We start from the raw sequence: 21,230 nt of genomic DNA, 5'->3' as shown, positions 1-21,230 counted from the left end.
ATCATTCCAAAGCTTAGTGTTCTTAATGAAGATAACCTCAAATTGAAATTATTAAATCTCTGTGATAGCAGCTATTCAAACCTGGGAAAGTATGATGGCGGTAGTTACTAGTGTAACATACATGCCGCTTTAATAACTCAAGTTAATTTCTTAACATTATATTGTGCATTTAAAAACATTTCACCGAAAGTGCTTCTGAGAATCTCAAACGCTTCCTCTTCTAAAAAGTGCTTCATGAGATAATGTTTGGCCATGCTTGTTGCCCCACTAAAATATTCCTAAAAACAAATAATATACTTTGTGTACCTTATAAATAGAAAAGAAAAAGACGACTGAAGAAGAAAATCAACACCATGCCTCTTTATTAAAAATGCACGCTTTGTTCTATTTTATAAGTATGCTAGATACAGATGGTACAAAAGACTGAAGTTTATTTCATATGCAGGATATCATCTAGAAATTTGTTTTTTGAACGGATTCCTAGTATGCTATGGCATTTTCTAACTTGGGGAAGGGTGAATGAGGAGTCCTCTCTTGCCCCCCAAAATATGCTCCCCACCACCAATCGCATTCATATACCCATCACATAAGCATGTTGAAAATGCACCATTACTTACGAGCGTTAGTTTATTTTATGTGAAAATGTCAGACCACAGTCCTTTAGAGAACACTCGGTGCTGTTGTGGGGCTTATTTAGGTTTTCATTTGCTGGAACGGACACAGGTCTGGAGTAATATCGCCTTTGGCAGAACATCCTGAACTGCATTTAATAGGAGTCACATTCTCACTTCTCAGCTGGAAGATTACATGAGCAAGATCTGAAGGAACTGAAAGGCCGTCCTTTACCAAGCCTATCTTATAACATTGGGTTTTACAGCCAGTATCTCCTTTATGATACTAAGTGGAACAAAGGCAATCAGTTCCAAAGAGAATCTGAGTTTGCCCTTTGCTTAAGTGCATGATAATAGTAATGGCTGGCTGGGGGCGTCTTTGTGTTTCTGACAGTGGGTTGCTAATGTTGTCAACTTAAGCCAGCTTGGCCCATAATTTCACTTCTAAGATAGGTGGATTTTTGCTTCATGTTTCTAAGATGGGCTAGTAAACTGTGTACATTTAAAAATCCTTCTGTACTACAAATGAAACCTAAATGGGAGGTCTTTGGAACTGCAAATTATAACTGAGTATAAAGTGTGTTTGGCATTAAAGCCCAATGCGGCTAGGAACCATCCACCTAATTTGTTCTTTTATTTGGATAATTATAATCAGGTTTCAGCCTGGTCATCAATCTGTCCTGAAACTCTGAGGGTGGAGAGAATAATATCATACCATATGAATGCTGACTGTCATTTTTAGATATTAGACATCTATGGACTATTTGCAGAAATACACTAACGAAATCCCCCAAGTTCAGTCTATGGATTTACAGATTTTACAATATGGCTGCAAAATTAACATTTACAATGGAAAGCAGTCAGTTGTATTTGCAGAGATAACACATGGCAAAACATACACACAAGCTGATCATCATAATCATGCCCTTGTCCAGCTCTCCAAAATTAAAATAGAACCAGAAGAAAGCAGAAAGCCTATTCAATACACTCACATAACACACATAAAACAAAAAATAAAGACAACAGGAGAAAATACCAAATGAGAAAAGCAGCAAAAAGTGAGCTCAGAAAAATTGCCAGTATCAAAACAACAATAAGAGTGTTTCTATAAACCTGATCGTGAGCAGCATTTCTAAAGCCCCTTCTGACCTGTTTTCATCCTCCAGAAGTGTTATTTTCATGAGTCACCAAGTTGGTTCAAATGCATGCTCCCAGAGCCTGAAACTAATTTCCTTCCTCCTATATAAGAACATAAAATCCTTACAATCTTGGTAATAGAAAGATATCATTTTTCCTGAGGTCCCAGCTACCACCATCTCTCCTCTTTTTGACAAAAGGGTGCCCACGTGTCCTCCCCTGCTCTCCAGCTCAGCTCTCTCGGTAGTGCTCCTGATCTGCTCAAAATGCCAACCAAGTTAGTCCCCTTGCTCTGCCAGTTTTTCATTGGCTTCCCAAGAAAAGTCCAGGGCTGATGGCCTTCAAGGCTCTTTGTGGTCTAGTGAAGTCAATGCTCTAGCTTGAGCCCGGGGGGCTTTCTCTCTGGTCCTTGAGCACTCAGTTCTGCTTGGGGCCATTGCTCATGCTATTGCTAGTAGCTGAGAATCTCCTCTGATCGGCCTGTAATTCCCACTCTAGTTAACTTCAGCTGAATCCTGTCTTCTCCCAGAGAGCCTTGCTTGACCCCCCAAACCTGGACCTGATCCTCATCACATGCTCTCCAAGCAATCAATGTCTTTTTCCCTCACTAGACTTCACACATGTTAAATCATATGTCCATTGGCACATTTACATGATAAACTTCTATTCCCCCAACAGCATGTGATGTCCACAAAGACCAAGACTACACAGGTATTTTCTAATCAGGGCAGCCTCAGTGCCTAGCACAGTGCCTGGCATACAGTTGGCTACAAAAAGTAGCTGATGAATGAATACTGAAGGAGGCCAGGTTATACTATATATGTATAAGCTAGACAGGCCGAGACAGTAACACTCTTCTTTCATTGAGAACGCAGGATGGTACATGATCTCCTGTACTGGTGTAACCTCTAACTGCTGTCATTTGTATCCCAGAGAGCCTCCTAAGTCCACAGTGAGGCTGCAACCACACTAAGTCACAAAAATCTCCTTGTAGACATTCTTCCTTTGCCTCACTGAAGGTCACATGGGGGATGCAGCTTTGACATTCTCTGTAACTGATAACATCACGGCATAAAAGAGTCCCCTCTGACACCAAGACTGTCTGCTTAACAACTGGTGATGGTACACCGTGCTCTCTCTTCGCTTTATGACCCAAGAATTTTTAAATGAAGCTTTCATAACAAGGATGTCATGGAAGGCATGGTACTTTGCTGGGTATCCAGGCTGATTTTACATTTTTGCCTGACAGAAAACCCTGTGCGACATTTCATGATTTATAAAGCCAGAGAGAAGATTATGACGTTGCTGCTCTGGAAGATGAAGGCACAGAAGGGAGATTACCATTCTGCATGGCACAGTCGGCCTGTGGATACAACTGCTCCTTTGCGGCAGGTCGCAGCCTTCCTGATGTGGGAATGTCTGCAAGTGCCTCTTGGCAGAACACAGGCAGGCATGAGCAGAACTGCTTCTGGGCTTCCAAAAAGTTTCAGCTACAGCTGAGGGGTCCATCAGCCTCCCTACTTTCCCCAGTCTCATAAGAAAAGCATGTTTCCTGGTCCAGTGCAGAAATAAATTCTCAGCACAGGCCCTGGATAGCCTCAGTGGGGACGTTGGACTAGAGGAGACCTGGCTCTGGGTACTGAGCAACTCATTAGGTGCTGCCAGAGCCTGGAACATCCTAGCACAGAATATCCAAAATCTTTTACGGAAGCAATGGGACCAGGGGAGCTGCATGGCAATAACCGTCAAAAACTAATTTGTATGAGCTTGAAGTGAGATTCCATAGGTACTCAACGGAATGTCTGGAGGCAGACTAGCGGAAAACACGAAGCTCTTACGACCATAGCACCATCCAAATTTCAGGAGAGAGCGACCTGCAGAAGAAGTGGTTCCAAAGTACAAGATCTCCATTGAAAAAAAGACTTTTCCTCAAAGTCCTAATTGTCTTAGGTCCTAAGTATTGTCACAAGGGCACCTCACCAAGGGATGACCAGACATACACTGGAGTGGCTGACCCCACCCTAGATCCACACTCTTTGGAAGAAAAAGGGTAGGGAGTTTCCAGGAGGGTAGGAGGCAGCCTAATGTTGAGGTTCAGAAGAGGGAAACAGCCTCCAGAGTAAGAAAGACATGGCTTCAAATCCTACCATTTTCTAATTGAGCGGCCTTGGGCAACTCATTGAGTATCTCTATTCTTTGGTTTCATTTGTCAGTTGGGGAGAGAAGTTCCTACTTTACAGGTTTGAGGCATCAAAGCAGATAATGGATATGAATTGGCACACAGAAACAAAGTTTTCTTCCTGAACATTACTGGAAATAGGAGAAGCAGGAGGAAAAGGAAGAGAGAAGGTAAGAACTTGGCCTTCCTCTCTCACCAGAAGTGGGAATTTGTAGCAAAACTGATTTATTCCAAAGTGCTTGGAAAAAAAGCTGTCTCTCTTCCCTCCAACTCTCAACTCCCAGCTACCTCACCCCAAAGTAAGGATAGGTCCATCTTAATGCAGGGTCACTCAAAGGAAAAGCAAGCTCAGCCCTTTCCTCTGAAGCTATCTTCCCAGGCAAGAGCCCGAGGGGATGATCTGACTTCCAGCCTCCAGTATACGCAGATCCACGGGCCAACCATGCACCTGCTCCTAATCCCTTGTACCTGAGTTGATAGGCCAGGCAGGCCTTGTTCCACATGCTCATCTCCAAGGGAGGAAGCATGAAGATGTACACCGTCCTCTGGTGCCAGTCACATCCTCCAATCCACCTTATGAGCAAATCTCATACCTGGGTTTCTTTTGGCTCCAATGAGGTGGGACAAATGACCATGCTCCCCTCTGCCTGTGAGATTACTACTACTTTTTATAATAAACCAAGGTGGGGAAACCAACAGACAATGGCACTTCTGATCACTTGGCTTCCTGCCGTTCACTATAAAATGAGAAGAGAATTCAAGTTGGACGGGTGCGACTCTGGGAAGTGGAGGGCGGGAGGATCATCAATCTCAGGAGTTGAGAACATGCTCTTTAAGAAAACTAGAGTCCCCAGAGTATGGCCTAAATGAATCATCAACCACCTAAGCAGCAAGCTGGCATGATAGGAGCAGGGGTGGAGGGCAATTAAGGGAACCCAAGGGATCTCTGATGAGCTCTGCTAGTTCTCAACCTGTGTGCACTATTTAGAATCATGCAAGCGGCTATTAAAAACACTGATGTTCAGGCCATCTCCTGGACCAATTACATCTAAATCCCATGGGTGGAACCTGAGCATCAGTATTATTTAAAGCTTGCTCAGTGATTCCAGTGTGCAGCCATGATTGAGGAAAGTTGTTTTACACTTTCTTGGCCCACTGAGTTTGGAGAGGAAGAAACAGAAAATAGTAACACATCACAAACCTGTTAGGTGAGAATGCCTTTCCCGTCTCACACATGTAGGTTAACGACCCTTCCCACCGCACAACTGTTGTACGTGGTAACTCATGTTTATCACTACACATATGAAAGGCACATGCTATTGTTTAAATTATAATGAGAGCTAGTATTTACTGAGGTCTTACTATATACCAGTCACATGTCGATTTTACCTGTATTAACTAATACAAACCTCACAATGACCCTCCAAGGTAGGTCTCTTATTACTGGTCCTATTTTCCAAATGAGGAAACTGAGGCACAGAAAGGTTAAGTGGACTTGACTGAATTTTACTCCTACTAATGGGCAGAACTGAGATTTAACTGAGCAATCTGGATTTAGGGTCCATTTTCTTCATCAAGCTGACTCTCAAGTAATGTCTTATTTTCATTCATTATCTCTCTATGATAGGCATTGAGGATACTAACCCCAAACAAGCAAAGGTCCTTGTCTTTTTCTTTTTTTTTTTTTTTTTTTTCAGATGGAGTCTTGCTCTGTTGCCCAGGTTGGAGTGCAGTGGCACAATCTCGGCTCACTGAAACCTCTGCCTCCTGGGTTCAAGCGATTCTCCTGCCTCAGCCTCCCGAGTAGCAGAGATTACAGGCGCCTGCCACCACGCCCGGTTAAATTTTGTATTTTTAGTAGAGATGGAGTTTCACCATGTTGGCCGGGCTGGTTACGAACTCATGACCTCAGGCCATCCACCTGCCTCGGCCTCCCAAAGTGCTGGGATTACAGGCATGAGCCACTGTGCCTGGCCGGTCCTTGTCTTAAGGAGTTTACACATTGTGTGTGTGTGTGTGTGTGTGTGTGTGTGTGTGTGTGTGTGTTACCCCATGTATAAGGGGTAACCCTCCCTAATGATAGGGACCATGTTTTATTCAGTTCTCTGAACAGAAGCTGAACCACCATATATGGGACACCATAGTGATTCCACAACATTGCAAAGGAAATGAACAAAGAAGGCAAGAGAAGGGACACAAGAGAGAAGGTAGGTGGGATGCTGTACTGGGGTATCTCGTCCCTTTAGACCATGGGGAACTGAAGAGTCAAAACTGCCCCATATAGAAGAGAATGACATCTCCAACTCAGCTTCCACCTCCCCTCCACGGCAAACACTGGGACTAATGAAATAAATTGCCAGAATAGGTAATAATTCCCAAGCCCTAGTATTCTAAAATCTCCAAAGATCACATCCTATTGCTGGCATTGTCTCTAACCAAGTAGACACTAATAAGGAAGCTCACAGGAAAGGATACATTTCCAGCACAGACAGAGCCACATAAAGGATCCCGTTTTACGACTTTGACCCTGGAAAGGAACTGACTACTAGGAATTAAGCAGTTCCTTGGGGTCCAGGGGAAAATCTATGGGGCCCTTTTACCTTCTAATGGCCTCACCACCATCTGGAGGCATCTGGGTCCATATCAATATGTTACTTGTCTCTCTCTCAGCTGACTTGGCTGCTCCATTTAAATATCTATTTCTTGTATCATCCAAGGTGTTAAGACTAATTACTTTAGCTCCTCTTTAAAGTAGTAAGAGAGACATGCAGATGCTCCTTGAGGAAATTTGAATTTGGTTACCTCCTCCTGAATTACTGAGTTATAGCACCAATAACAACTAGTTAAGACTTTGTCTCATAGCCAGCTGCAATCAGATCTGAAGCACCCTCCACCAACATGCAAGTAGGCTAGGAGGATGTGTATATTTGACATACTGAAGCAACGTATGTCCTGGGACAGACTTCACGGTATGGGGAAGTAACGGTTCAAAGTATTTCCTTTTATTTTGGCATTTTTAACCCTAGTCGTTGCTAATTATCTTCATCAACATTGTTATTTTAACTATTTTTATCATCAAAATGTTTTTTGGGTCAAAGACCTCTCCACGGTACTTTCATAGGCATTGTCTCATTTGAAATTCACAGCAAATCAGTCAGATATTGGTATTTCCATTTTATGGACAAAGGGATTGAAGTGGCAAGGGATTAAATAGATTTGTCCAAAGGAACAAGCCAGTAAGTGGCAAGTTGGAATTTATACATAGACGCCTCACTCCAACACCTCAGACATGGATTTCAGAATCAAAGGGACTCTTACCATCTGGGGAAGGTTCTAGAATCAGAATCTCCTTCTCAGAGGGCTGTTATGAGCATGAAATGGGATAATGTACATAGAATGCTTGGCAGAATTACAAGAGGCACCGACACATGAGCAGAGTCCATAAATATCACCTACTGTTATTTTTACTATTGTTAATATTCAAAGAGAGTCAGACACTGAAAGTCTCTTTTCAGAAGACTTGGGATTTTACCTGTCTGACCTGTTTTAGTGGGATGAGGACATTTTTCATTTACAAAATTCAAAATAGAGAGAAACCACAAAATTTTGATCTGACAGCCATTAAAAAGGGCGGCGGGGGAGTAGCTGTGCTACTAAGTTCAGGTATGACCCTAAACATTCATCTCTTTTCCTAAAAGACTTAGGTATTGGCTTTGTGTTAGTTAGCTGCTTGCATTTCTGAAGCATCTGGCACTAAACCCTATAATCGGTTCAGTTTAAAAAAAAAAAAAACTAGAACTAGTGTCTGGCAGCCACCTTTGAAGAGTGCCTAAAAATAGAAATAATTCACTGAAACCTCATTAGAATGGTGTTGAGGGATGCCAAGCTACCAGGGAATACGCTGCACAGTGTTGAGTAAGACCTCAGTAATATGGATGGAGAAGTCCCTGGAAGTGAATTATCCAAGAGTCAGAATTGAGTATTGCTTCATATACAGAACATTTTATTATATGTGGTGCAAACAAATTACTGATAGTGTAATTTTAGAAGTATCTCTCACCAAATCCATTTGTGTGAACACGTAAGAGTCCTCTGTTATAACCAAAGGGCTATATTAAATGAATATACCCACATAAAATGGGTTGACAAAGGCCAGTTGATATACGGAGTAAGCAACTCCTCTCATTGCAATTTTATTTACAGTCCTGATGTGTCTAATAAATGCCTTCTTAAAAATGCATAAATAATTCTTGGCTTACATCAACTTTGGACAAATCCAAATTCTAAATAAGCAAGACCTAAATTAGTTAGCTCTCATATCATTTTTATACAGCTACCTAGGAATTTGCACACTCACAAAAAAATCATACAACTTAATACATACTCAGAGAACACAATGAGCCAAGAAAAATAGAATCTGCTGTACCAATGTGTTGAGGTGAGTCGATGCACAGGTATGCTCACAGCTCCCAACAGACCCCAAACGGGGATGTGATGCTAAAAATTTTCTCAAAAGACACCTGTACAATCATAATAAAGAGATGATATGAGCACCAACTACTGTGCCTTTTACTGTATCACACTGAGATTCTGACCTATGGCAAGTTAAAAGGCAGGAAGGATAAAATATTTCTATCATGGACATTCTTGCAATAGACCGTTTCCTAATCCTTTACAAACCACAGGAGTTGCATTCTTGAAAAATACCACAATCAGCAAAACAGTGTTACCAAGATCAAGATGTTAACAGAAAAAGCGGAACATGGGGAAAATCATAAAAAGTCTCACATGGATAAATAAAATTAAGTTTCTTCCAAGTTTGCCATCACATCATGTAAAAATGGTTGAATGCATTTCCATAAAATCAGAAAGATCTATGCAGACTGGTCTGTCTTAAAATATAATCTATGTGATGTACATGACATGTGCTTTGGGAATGTGGGTCACAGGGACGCTCAAGAGACAGGCAGGCATTATCCAGAAAAGACAAAGAACAAAAGTTCTGGACTTCCGATGGGTTCAGACATATCATAAATGTTAAGATGCTGTAGACAGAGAAAACAGTAGCTTCAGTGTAGACCCTGAACAACAAAATCCAAAGAGAATTGTAAGGTTCTTCTCAAATGGGCACAGGTGAGTAGCATCTGGATGCATACAGTTAAACATGGTCAATAGTCCTGGCCCTCCATGCCTAGATGGCCAGATAGTAAAAAGATTTCGCAAGAGACGATAGTAACCCTCTAAAATAAGCCAGTGTTAATGATTTTAAAATCCTGTCCTGGGAAAATCCTTCTATAATGCTGAGGAAACTGTGTAGTGCTGTAATTTACAGAAGCAGGTCCTCCGACAACCTCCGCAAGGGAGCTTCATTGATCTTCGTATGGGTTTTTTAAACTAGCTCTCGCTGATTTCAAGTTCAAAAGCATTTGTACATGCTCTTACCTTCTTACCTCTGTTTACTTTTCTACGTCTAAGTCAATGTTCTATTAAATTGGTGCTTGTTTCGAAAATCACTGCAGTGTCTGGAAACAAATACCCATGTGGGTGCTTTAATTTAATGGGGCAGAGGCAAACCTAGGATACGTACGAATAGGGCAGATTTAAATATTTTGGCATGCGAGTTTTACACCTTATGTTGGAATCCCAGTTGTCCAAGTCTTGGTTAGCCAGGGACTACTGGAGTTCTTAGGACTGGGATTATTAGTTATTCTTATGGCCTTCGGCCTGCAGAAAATAACCCAAGTAGCCCTAACTGACCCCCTCTACCGAGATGAAGATATTCTGGTTATCTTCAGTCACTTAGTTAGTTGATGACCATGAAGCTGAGTTGCTTGACCTCAGCCAGCACAGACATTTGGGGCTGCTAACTGTCGGTTGTGGAGGACTCTCCTGTGCACTGCAGGGGGTTCAGCAGCATCCCCGGGCACTATCCGTGAGATGCCAGTAGTGCCTCTGCCCTGACACACCTAAAGTGTTTCCAGACATGGCCACATTGCCCGTGGGGCAAAAGCCCCATTCCCTCCCTCCCCACTTCAGAGCTGCTGCCATTAAAAAATTAATACATTCAATTCAAAGTTCAAATCTTTACCCCATTCACTCACACTATGCTTACATAACCACAGCATTTATTCCATACTCTTTATAGCCTTTTTATAAAAGGGAGGAAACTAAAGAAAAAAGTTGTCATCAAATCTACAAAATAATTATAGACACACAGCCTAAGATAATTTAGGATCGAAGGTTTTAACTATGGACAAAAAGAAGAAAACCATAATTTTAAGTTACAAGAAAATACCTCTTCAGCTATCAGCAAAACTGAGAGGCCTGAATGCAATTATATGCAGATGACAATAACTGGGACCAAAAATATATACTTCTCCCTCTACCCTCTTCAACAGAAAACCCAACTTTTCCCATTCAGTTCTTCACTGAGAGCACAGACCCTGGAGATATACGGTTGCCAATGAAATGCTGGCGCCAACACTTATTGGCCTGTGTAATTTTGAGTAATTTATACTGAAAAAAAGCTCCATGTCTCAGCTTCCACATCTATAAAATGGAGGTAATAATACCTTGAGGGGTCCCAGTGAAGATTGAGATACTGTACAGTAGTTGTCATTAGCATTTTACATAAGTTAAGTCCTCAGCAAATGTTAACTTTTATTAGTGGTGTTTGTGTTCTATTTAGAAACATCTTGCAACTAATTTATCTAGGGGAGGACAGAGAGGTAAGAACGGTTGTGAATATAAAGAGCTTTATGTCAGGAGTTCTCCCGATAAATCTAATCAGCTAAAGCATCCTACTAGGTCATATTCCAGGAAGACCAAATCTAGGAAAAAACAAAGTCGCTGGATTGGGAGTCACACAACTCAAATTCTTGGCTTGGCAGACTGCAAAGAGCTAGGGGACCATGGTCAATCACTTAACCTTTCAGAGGGTCAGGCCTGTCACCTGTCATAGTAAGGTTACTACAGAGTGCCTAAGATCTTCTCTGAGTTTATGAAAATCAGATTCTGTGACTTACCTTAAAACTAATGGCCAAAACAATTTGAAACTATCATTCAATGATGTACAAAAGCAAAGTACTTGGTAACGTCCTTGAAGTGCAATGATTTAATTAAAATAGATTTTCACATGGTCACATTCAAAGAATTCAACGTCTCTTAATTATGTAATGCTTCGCCAATAATTAAATAGTCCTCTGTAATGTCCACTAAGAGGAAATTTGAATTACAGGCCATTTGCAGACAGGAGATGTGCTGAAAACACCTGATAGGCTATAAATTCGATGTTGTACATCCACAAATCTATTCCAAAATTGCAATTGAACATTAAGAATGACTCTGGCCTTCACTTAATGGTAAGTCCTATGAAATCAATTAGCTGTTAAAATAGTTTAATTGGAACATATGTATTTTAATTTTTGTGTGTGGATTAAAAAAAAGTCTTCTTAATCAACCCAAAACATTCTAAAATTGCACTTCTAGGTAATGTAGTGAAAGAAATGAACTTATATCTGGGTAAAACCAAGGAAGTGGAAAATGTCAGAAGGACGATATTCAAACAGCAGCAACTGGAAAGGAATAAATTAGGAATCATATTAGTTTACCGCCGTTATCCTGTAAAGCAGTCTAAGAAGGAAGTTCTAAATAATCTACCACGATTCTCCAACACAAACTCAATTTTCTCAGACCCCAAAATAGTTATTGTTTTTTTCTGGGGGTCGGGGGTGAGGGTGGGAATTTGGCAGATGGGTAAAATTACTAATTTATCCCTTCTCTCTCTCTCTCCAGAGTTAAAGGCGCTTGTTTCACGCTGCCATCAGAACCATGAAAAGAAAAAAAAATTAAAACTATAACACGACAGAAAATTTATTCTTCATCAAAAAAAGAAAAAGACTCTTTTGGGGTAGTTAAAAAGAATAAAAAGATAAATTTAGGTCACCATAAATAAAAGGAATGAATTATACTTTAATAGTGGTGTTCTGCTTTATACCAGAATAGAAGAAAAATGGAGAAAGAAGAGTCCAATTCTAAAACTTACAAGTAGAAACTTTATACTCTCAAAATAAAATATTTATCATTTTAAAAATATACATAAGATATAATTCTTGCATTATTCTCTTGAGATTTTATCTGCCTGACTTGATCTGTCCTCCCCTAGCTCCCAATGATAAAATGAAGCTACTTTTGAAGAAAGAATTTTAAGGCCCTTCTGAAAACTTACTGTCCCTCAATTACTTTGAGGGCAGGACACAATTCTGAGGATACCTCATGATTTCCATGGAGCATGGCACAGAGAAGGTGCTTAACAAATATTGCAGAGTGAACAAATGAGTTAGCAAATGAATGCAAGAATGAATACATAAGCAAGAAAATCTTACATTCTGTTTGCTTAGAAAATCTGAAGGAGAAAGGGGGGAAAGAGGCAGAAAAACACAGACATGTAAAGAATAGCAAGAGCAAGAAAAAGTAAACAGATGCACTAAAACATACAGAAGCTAACTCATCAACTATTACAGAGGAACCCCAGTAAAGAAAAATGCAAGAAAGAGGCAGAGACAACGGGAAAGAAAATTAGCAAAATGATCCAAAAAAAACCCTCTTCACTCATCACCTAGTGAGATAAACTCATTTTGGTGGGAAACCTTATAAAGATACATCCAGATACTCTTTACGGTAAAACACTCCTTTAAGGCCTCTGAACGCACTACGGAATGGAGATGCATCCCTTTAACATGTTTGACCCAGTGGAGCCCCAGGTAAGAGAGTTACCATCCTCAATGATCGTCACACAGTCTTCATGTTCAATGTCCTTCACCAGCTCAAGAATCTTACACTTCTCACACAAACAGCATCCTTTTTGGGTGAAGCTTACACAGCCATCTAGATATATGCTTTTCAAAAACCCAAATAATTAATAATGTGATAAAACACAGAGGTTTCCTTTAACTCAGTTTTACTTAGGATATATTTCCTGAGTAATAGTTGAGGTCAAGGCACTACTGTGAGGGCTAGGGACAGGTGGGTAGGTGGTATACAAAATGAAGAGGAACAAGACACAGACTTCAACTTCAGAGAGTTTATACTCTAGTAGTCTCAGGTTCTACCCCCAATGCCTATTTTTTATAATTTGTAGCTAATAAGCTATCAGGCTGTCCCTTTCCAATCTAGACAATGGAGCCTAAATGTGTTTCCATGAAATTCAGCTAAGTATTTACACCATCAAGCCACAGTTTTAGCCGTGTGCAAGAGACATAATGATGAATGAAGACTCTCAAGCCTCAATGATCTCACAGTATTAAGGCAGAAGAAAGCAAGTAAAATAACAGCTTTAATACAAGATGAAATGCTACAAGTCAAAGCGGGTCAAAGGAAGGACAGATCATATCTACCTACGGTGGGGAAGGAGGGGGAAGGCGAAATGCAGGGAACTGGAGAGAAAGGCTTCCTCGCCAGCCCTGGATGGATGAGTCATCAAGAACTCCTCCTGCCTTCTCAATGTCTATAAATAATCCCAGGTGCTGCATTTCATTTAATTACTAAGCCTCTCCAGATGGAGAAAAATAATTAAGCAGTCTGTAACACCGACATGATATAAAGAATGGGTTAGCAACTTGCAAAGCATTTGAGTTCTGAAGTTTCCTTTCAACTATGAAAGAAGGGCAGAAATGAAAAGGGGGCAAATGACTCTACAGACCTGAGGGAAAAACCAAAGGACTATAGTCATATTCTGGGTAGAATTTAAATAAAAATGAAAAAACACTGGTACAAAGGAAGGCAGCTCAACTCTCCCAGTAGAAGCAGAACATTAAACGAGGAAACTGCAGTAGAGTTGGTGACGACAGTTGTTTGTCAAAAAGAAATACTTTAAGAATGATGAATAAATCAGATGCAATTCACTTATTTCTTAAATGTATTCAGAAATATACCTATTGACTAGATCTCTGGATACAGACATGACAATAATTTTATAACTTTGTTTCTGACGCAAAGATTCAGAACTGACCACAGCCATAAAGGAGGCTGGAAACAATGTCACATAAGAAACGTTTCTAAACGTCGATGCTCTTGAAGAATCATGCACTTACGATTCCAAAGTTCAACGGAATTAATGAAATATAAATGAAATTTCAAGCATTCATATGACAATGGCAACTGGGTAATGAAATTAATGAGACGTTACCCTCAAGATAATAAATTCAATAACAATATACTTCATGAAAAAACACAATTAATCAAAGATAAAGAACAGGAATACCAAAATTCTATGGGCATGTAACCGAAATCCATTAAGAAGGTTGTATGGTTAAAAGACACTTCGGTCCTAGTGAGAAAGTAGATGAAAGCACTTAATGGTGAAGAAACAGATGGAAGCCAAGGGAAAAACACCAGAACCCAATTCTGAGGGTGACGATAAAAGATTCTTGGCCTCAAAAGAACAGGACTACTTAAAGATAAAGTCATTCTGAGTATTGGGCACTCTCTCTTCCAGCAACTTAAAAAGAAACCAATGAAATCATTCTGTGAATTACAGTTTTTTAAAAGCAAAGTATCCTTCCACAAATTGCCTAATCATTCCACTGATTCTATTTCATGTAAACCTGGGTTTTTATATTTATTTGTTTCACCAGATAAACCATGTAGGGTGTTATCAGAATAATACAATATTTTGAAAGAGCATTTTAGGTTGCTGCAAAAGTAATTGTGGTTTTTGCCTTTAAAAGTAATGGCAAAGCCGGGCACGGTGGCTCACACCTGTAATCCCAGCTCTTAGGGAGGCAGAGGCAGGAGGATATCTTGAGCCCAGGAGTTCAAGACCCGCCTGAGCAATATAGTGAGACTCTGTTCTCCACAAAAAGGAAAAAAAAAAAGTCATAGCAACAACCGTGATTACTATTTCACCAACCAAATAATAACTTCTGATATTTTATACTTTCACAGGCATTCAAATTAGGTTAACAGTAGAGAACAGAAGTTTTACCTTAACAAATAAAAAATAATTTAGTTTTTGTACTTACATAAATTAACTAAACAAGTATTTATTCTCTTGAGTGTTTTAACAACAAATTCCTCTATCTTTCGACAATTTTTTATTTTAAATTTATGTTTTAAATCCTTTAAAAGCAAACTTCACTCTTACCTGTTCCCCTATGCTTTCGATAGGGAACAAGCCCAAAGGTGATCTGCGTGATCTAGAAAAAGGCGATCCTTCCTCCAGACACATTACTACCATGTGTTGGAAAATTATAACATTACACTTACCAGTGGCTACAAAGGGAGCGCACCTTCTAGAGCTGTCTGGGCCAAGATGTGGTTGCCCTGATTTACCGTCTTCCACACATGGAGGTGGTTCTTCCTTCCTTCACTTGTGCTCAAGGGCAGACCTGGCTCACCATCTTTCAGCACTGAGACTGACTCTTAACTCTTATCTGTTACCAAAATATATCAGCTGCCATTCAGAGTTACTGGGGTCCGGGCCAGGCATCATGATCTTAAGATCACATTGATGTGAACACATGAATAAGACCGCTTGATGATTTTGTTGCAATGGGAATGTGCACTCCCTCCAAAGTAGCCACTAGACAGATCTTGATTACAGTCACATCATCAAGACATTTTGTGTAAAACTTTCCATATTTAAGAATCATATTAAGAAGAAATTAATCATATTAATTAAGAAGAAAAGAATCATAAACACTGTGTAGATTCAACAAATCATGCCTGTGAGCCACAATAGGGCAAAGTGCAAGTAACCTGTACTCTAGGCCAGTGTAAGGGTTCATTGGACAACCAGATGTCTGCTAGGTTTGTGCCTATTTTGGTGCTTTTGGGGGGCAACATTATGAACTTCATCACATCTAAGCACAGCAAAGGCGGAGAGAAAGCCAACATTACCAGGAATAATGGGCACATGTTGAGAACAAAAAAAAGAAGCATGGAGAGTGAAAAATTGAAACGGTAAATCGGCATCCGGACTACTGGTATCTCTGCAGAACTTGGCGTTGCCTAGGCCTGGGATTTTGGGTCATTCTTTTTGTGTCACTCTGAATAATGAATATTGGGTTTATAAGCACCAAGTCAGAGTATAGCCTTTTTACAAGTAGAGGAGTTCAACTCTTTTTGGCCATTATTTGTGGGACCATGACAGTGACGTTCTAGTGCACAGGAGAACATTGTGTTTATTACACTTAACATAGCAACTAGTACCACTCCTGGCATTGAATAGATGTTGAATAGATTGATGACAAACCCTTCTTCTATACCAAAATGTAAGATGCCAGGTTTGAATTTGGAAATATACACCAAGATTTCTCTATTTTGGGAAGAAATATCAAACTCTCAAATTTATCATTCTTATAGAAAGCAAAAAAATCAAAAAATGAGATCTAACTAGAATGCCACATTCAAGTAACATTTTTTTGTATTTGCATTGCATGACATAGTGAGAATTCAAGCACATAAGCACGTGTGCTTACAAGAAAGACAAAGGGGCCGGGCGCAGTGGCTCATGCCTATAATCCCAGCACTTTAGAAGGCTGAGCCAGGAGGATCACTTGAGCCCAGGAGTTCCAGACTAGGCTGGGCCACAAAGCAAGACCTCGTCTCTACAAAAAAATAAGAAAATTAGCCAGACATGGTGGCCTGCATCTGTAGTCCCAGCTACTCGAGAGGCTGTTGCAGGAGGATCCCCTTGAGCCCGGGAGTTGGAGGTTGTAGCGAGCCATAATTGCACCACTACACTTCCGCCTGGGCAACAGGGAGACTTGTCTCTAAATAAATAAATAAGAAAGACAAAGGAAGCAGCTTAATACAGCTGCTATCTATGTAAAATTATGTTCTATTTTTTATCATCTGACCTCTAATTTGTGTCTACAGGATAGCAAGCCCAATTTAGAAAAGGACCTAACTAAATGAAGTGCACATTAAATATCTTTATATGCAAACTAGTAGTCGTGTCTTTGAAATACTTTAAAAATTCAAAACCTAGATTTCACAGTGAGGTATTTTGTTGATTTGCACACCAATGTGTCTTGCCTGCCTAAAATTCTAATTGGTCTTATATTTAACAAGAGTTTATAGATTTGAAAAAAACAGAAAGTGTTTGGGTAGAGCATGCTGTAAACTAGTCCTTCCAGTACTCATAAAAACATTAAAAAGTTTTTTTTTAATTTTCTTTTAAGATAGGTTCCCTATGAAGTAGAGTCTTGGCGGTCTGAGCACAGGTGGGCATGACAGAGAAGGAAGTGAGGGTGGATCTGATGGCAGGGCCACAGGAGCAGAGGTCCAGCTGCATGAAAAGCAGCATGCCAAGGGAACGATGACAGAAAACCAGGTGTTAGCCAGGCAAGTGGGAATTGTTTAAGAGCAGTTTGTGTGGTCCCAGTGCTACCAAACGCAAACCAATCACAGTTTAAGAACAGAAGGGGGCTGGGCGCGGTGGCTCACACCTGTAATCCCAGCACTTTGGGAGACCGAGGCAGGCCTATCACGTGAGGTTGAGAGTTTAACACCAGCCTGACCAACGTGGAGAAACCCTGCCTCTACTAGAAATACAAAAACAAAACAAAACAAAACAAAAAAAATTAGCCGGGCATAGTAGCACATGCTTGTAATCCCAGCTACTCGGGAGGCTGAGGCAGAAGAATCGCTTGAACCCGGGAGGCGGAGGTTGTGGTGAGCTGAGATTGCACCACTGCACTCCAGCCTGGGCATAACAAGAGCGAAACTCCATCTCAAAAAAAAAAAAAAAAAAAGAACCGAAGGGGTCCAGACAGAACTCAAGTCATCTGCCAAGAGGGCAGTGTCCAGAACATACTTCTGTTCATAAAAAAATAATATGTATACCATGGGGTCTCCATCCCACAGAAACATGGAGGGCTATAGATGCATACTATTTGGCAATTTCCAAGTGTCTGCTACATTCCAGGAGCCATACTAGGCAGTCCTTTAATTACCACTACAATCTACATGATCTAGTAGCTGTTCTCTCTACTTCACAGATAAGGATACTGAGATTGAAAAGTGTAAATAACTACATTACCATTACGCAGTAGAAATCGTGGAATTCAAAAGCAAGTATCTTGACTCCTGTGAACAACCTCTTAAAACACTATGCTCTATTGTGTTCATGAAAAGTAATCAGGAAAAAGACATGTGTTGGAGAAAAATGGGCAAATTAGGCCAATACATAGCATAGACAGACAACTTCCAAAATACTTGACCACGACCCACAGTAAGCAGTACACATTATATCATGACCCAGCACACACCCAGTATGCTTTATTGTGCATAAACAAATTCTATAAATACATTTACCTTTACTGTATTTTACTGATATTTTCTGATTTATTTCCTATTCTATATTATTCTATGTCATTGTTTTTAAAATGCTGATCAGAACTTACTGAAATAATTTCATGGCTCAACAGTAAGATAGAACCCACTGTTTGAAAACCAGTGCCATAATCCCCAACGACAACCATTGTTCTTATTCTAGGTAGAATATCAAGCTTTTCAAATTTTCATATCTGATCTCTCACTGGAGCCTTTATCTCCCTTGAGAAAAGGGAGAAAGGTGGTTAAAAGGGAGGAAACTGTCACTCATGTGTCACCCATTGAAAAGGGTGGTGAAATTAATATACTCCAAACAAGAATGGCTCCACCTCAATGACAAACTTGCTCAAAAAGGCACATGTTAAAGACGTGTTGGAGAAGGCTCTTATGTCTTTGACATTCCTTTAGTTGTCAAAAAGACATCATTTTCCAACAGAGACTCACTGGTGAAATGAACACCTTTATGTAGTCACTAGGTAAACTGTGAAAGACAAATCACAGATGCCTACTACTCAGACTACCTTACACACTAAAAAGCACCAAGGTCCCCTACAGGCAAGTTGGTCAAGGCACTCACTGATCAACACTACTTTGATTTGACTCCTTAAAAAGCCTGAACAGCACCATTTTATCGAAGGATGCAATGCTGGGATTCTAGGTGCAGAATCAACACTGAGTTATGAGCATTCATCAACATAATCATATTAAAAGAGAGGACGGAAGGATAAGAGTTCATAAATGTACCAACACAGAGATAGTTGCAACAAAAACTTCAGTTATTATGAGGATTTCTGAGAGGGAAAGAGAGGCGGTCTCTTTAGAAAAGTGACTGATGCTATTTATTAACTGCTTGCAAGTAATGTCAGATTTTAAAGTTGCTCAAAAAAAAAAAAACACCTTTTTTTTTTTTATATCAGTCTCTTAATATGCTGAAGGAACCTGTTCAAAATGCTTCAGCGGCAAAGTAACTTAGATGATAAATGTGTTCTTCAATCTGTGCACCAGTCAAGTAGCAATAAAATCAGTAATTCATGCAAAAATTTTCATTATGTTTCTAAACATACTTATTTACATTATAAATCACACATTAGACAATATGAAATATCTCTCATTTGGACAGGTGTGAACTAGAAAACAGATGCATTCATTAAACATGGAACAATTCGGCGAATTAAAAAAAAATACTCGAAGAATTCTTTGGTTGAAGTACTTCAGCCACTGTTAACTTACTTGAAAAAATATGGCCATGGCTCCGATTATTCTGTTCTCAGAAATTGCGGTTTGAAAGCTGTCAAAGTCATCTGGATTGTAAAAGAAAATCTGCATCTGTAAGAACAATTAAAAAAATGTATTAGGAAAATTTTCAAACATAAATAAAAAGTTCAGAGAATAGTACCATAAATGTATATTCCCCGGTTGCTAATAAGATTTTGCCAAATTTATTCACCTATCCTTATTTTTTTTCCTTTCCTGTTTTTTTGTTCGTTTGTTTTTGTTTTGTTTTTAAGATAAGGTCTCGCTCTGTTGCCCAGCCTGGACTGCAGTGACTCAGTCTCAGCTCACTACAACCTCCGCCTCCCAGGTTCAAGCATTTCTCCTGCCTCAGCCGAGTAGCTGGGATTACAGGCACCCGCCATCAAGCCTGGCTAATTTTTGTATTTTTGTAGAGATGGGCTTTCACCATGTTGGCCAGGCTGGTCTTGAACTCTTGACCTAAAGTGATCTGCCTGCTATGGCCTCCCAAAGTGCTGAGATTACAGGCGTGAGCCACCACACCCGGCCCTTTGCTAACATATGTTAGAACGAACCCAGACATCATGTCATTTTACCCCTAGATACGTCAGAATGTATCCCATCTTTCCACATAACTACAATGCATTCATGCCACCCAAAATAAGCAGAACCAATGCCTTCTAATTTTCTAATGGCCAGATCATGGTGAAATTTCCCTATTAAGAAGCAAAATTTTAATGGAGTTAACCACCCTTTTGCAAAAAGCTAACCCACACATTATTTTTCTTAATCCTCTTATGAAGCCCTGTAAAAAAAATTAGGGCAGAAATTACTATACTCAGCTATAGATGAGTAAATAGTGCTTCAGAAATTTGATGTTAATTTGCCTAATATTACACATCAGAGAGAATCCAAAATCCAAGTGCTTTCATCCCAACCTTAAATATCTTCTCTTACATTTGGCTAGCATTAGGTTTTTTTTTTTTTTTTTTAAACAAACAAACTCACTCACTCTGTGGCTGAGGCTGGAATGCAGTGGCAGCCATCACGGCTCAATGCAGCCTCCATCTCCTAGGCTCAATAGATCCTCCCACCTCAGCCTCCTGAGTAGCTGGGACTACAGGTGCATGCCACAATACCCAGCTAATTTGTGTATTTTCTGTAAGGACAGGGTTTTGCCTTGTTGTCCAGGCTGGTTTTAAACTCCTGGCCTCAAGCAGTCTGCATGCCTCAGCCTCCCAAAGCACTGGGATTACAAGTGTGAGCCACCGGGCCTGACTAGAATTTCTTATTCAAAAAGCAGAACACAGGCAAGTCAACTCAGAATCAATCATTATACAACTTTAATGCTTGCACACACTTTGACATTTAAAAAGATGCAGACAACAGTCGGACGCAGTGGCTCACGCCTGTAATCCCAGCACTTTGGGAGGCCGAGGCGGGTGGATGACCTGAGGTTGGGAGTTCAAGACCAGCCTGACCAACAAGGAGAAACCCCATTTCTACTAAAAATACAAAATTAGCCAGGCATGGTGGTGCATGTCTGCAATCCCAGCTACTCGGGAGGCTGAGGCAGAAGAATCACTTGAACCTGGGAGGCAGACGTTGCGGTGAGCCGAGGTCACGCCGTTGCACTCCAGCCTGGGCACCAAGAGCAAAACTCTGTCTCGAAAAAAAGAAAAAAAAAAGACGTAAAGAACAAAAATGAACCATTGGGTATCCCCAGAAGCCTC

At 40.2% G+C, this 21,230-nt stretch overlaps 1 protein-coding gene across 7 annotated transcripts in view; it reads right to left on the bottom strand.

The window, feature by feature from the left end:
* Positions 1-21,230, bottom strand: part of PTPRG (protein tyrosine phosphatase receptor type G) — a 759,442-nt gene that overhangs the window by 212,534 nt on the left and 525,678 nt on the right. For all 7 annotated transcript variants that reach the window (XM_032149389.3, XM_032149390.2, XM_058437116.1 and 4 more), the window contains one exon: positions 19,495-19,590. In XM_032149389.3, coding sequence (XP_032005280.1) covers positions 19,495-19,590 — 96 coding nt within the window. The remainder of the gene's footprint in view (positions 1-19,494; positions 19,591-21,230) is intronic.

The sequence above is a fragment of the Hylobates moloch genome, unplaced genomic scaffold (genome assembly GCF_009828535.3).
Source record: "Hylobates moloch isolate HMO894 unplaced genomic scaffold, HMol_V3 SCAFFOLD_4, whole genome shotgun sequence".
Lineage (NCBI taxonomy): Eukaryota > Metazoa > Chordata > Mammalia > Primates > Hylobatidae > Hylobates > Hylobates moloch.
Note: the sequence above shows the minus strand (reverse complement) of the source record. Positions and strands in the feature narration are given on the sequence as shown.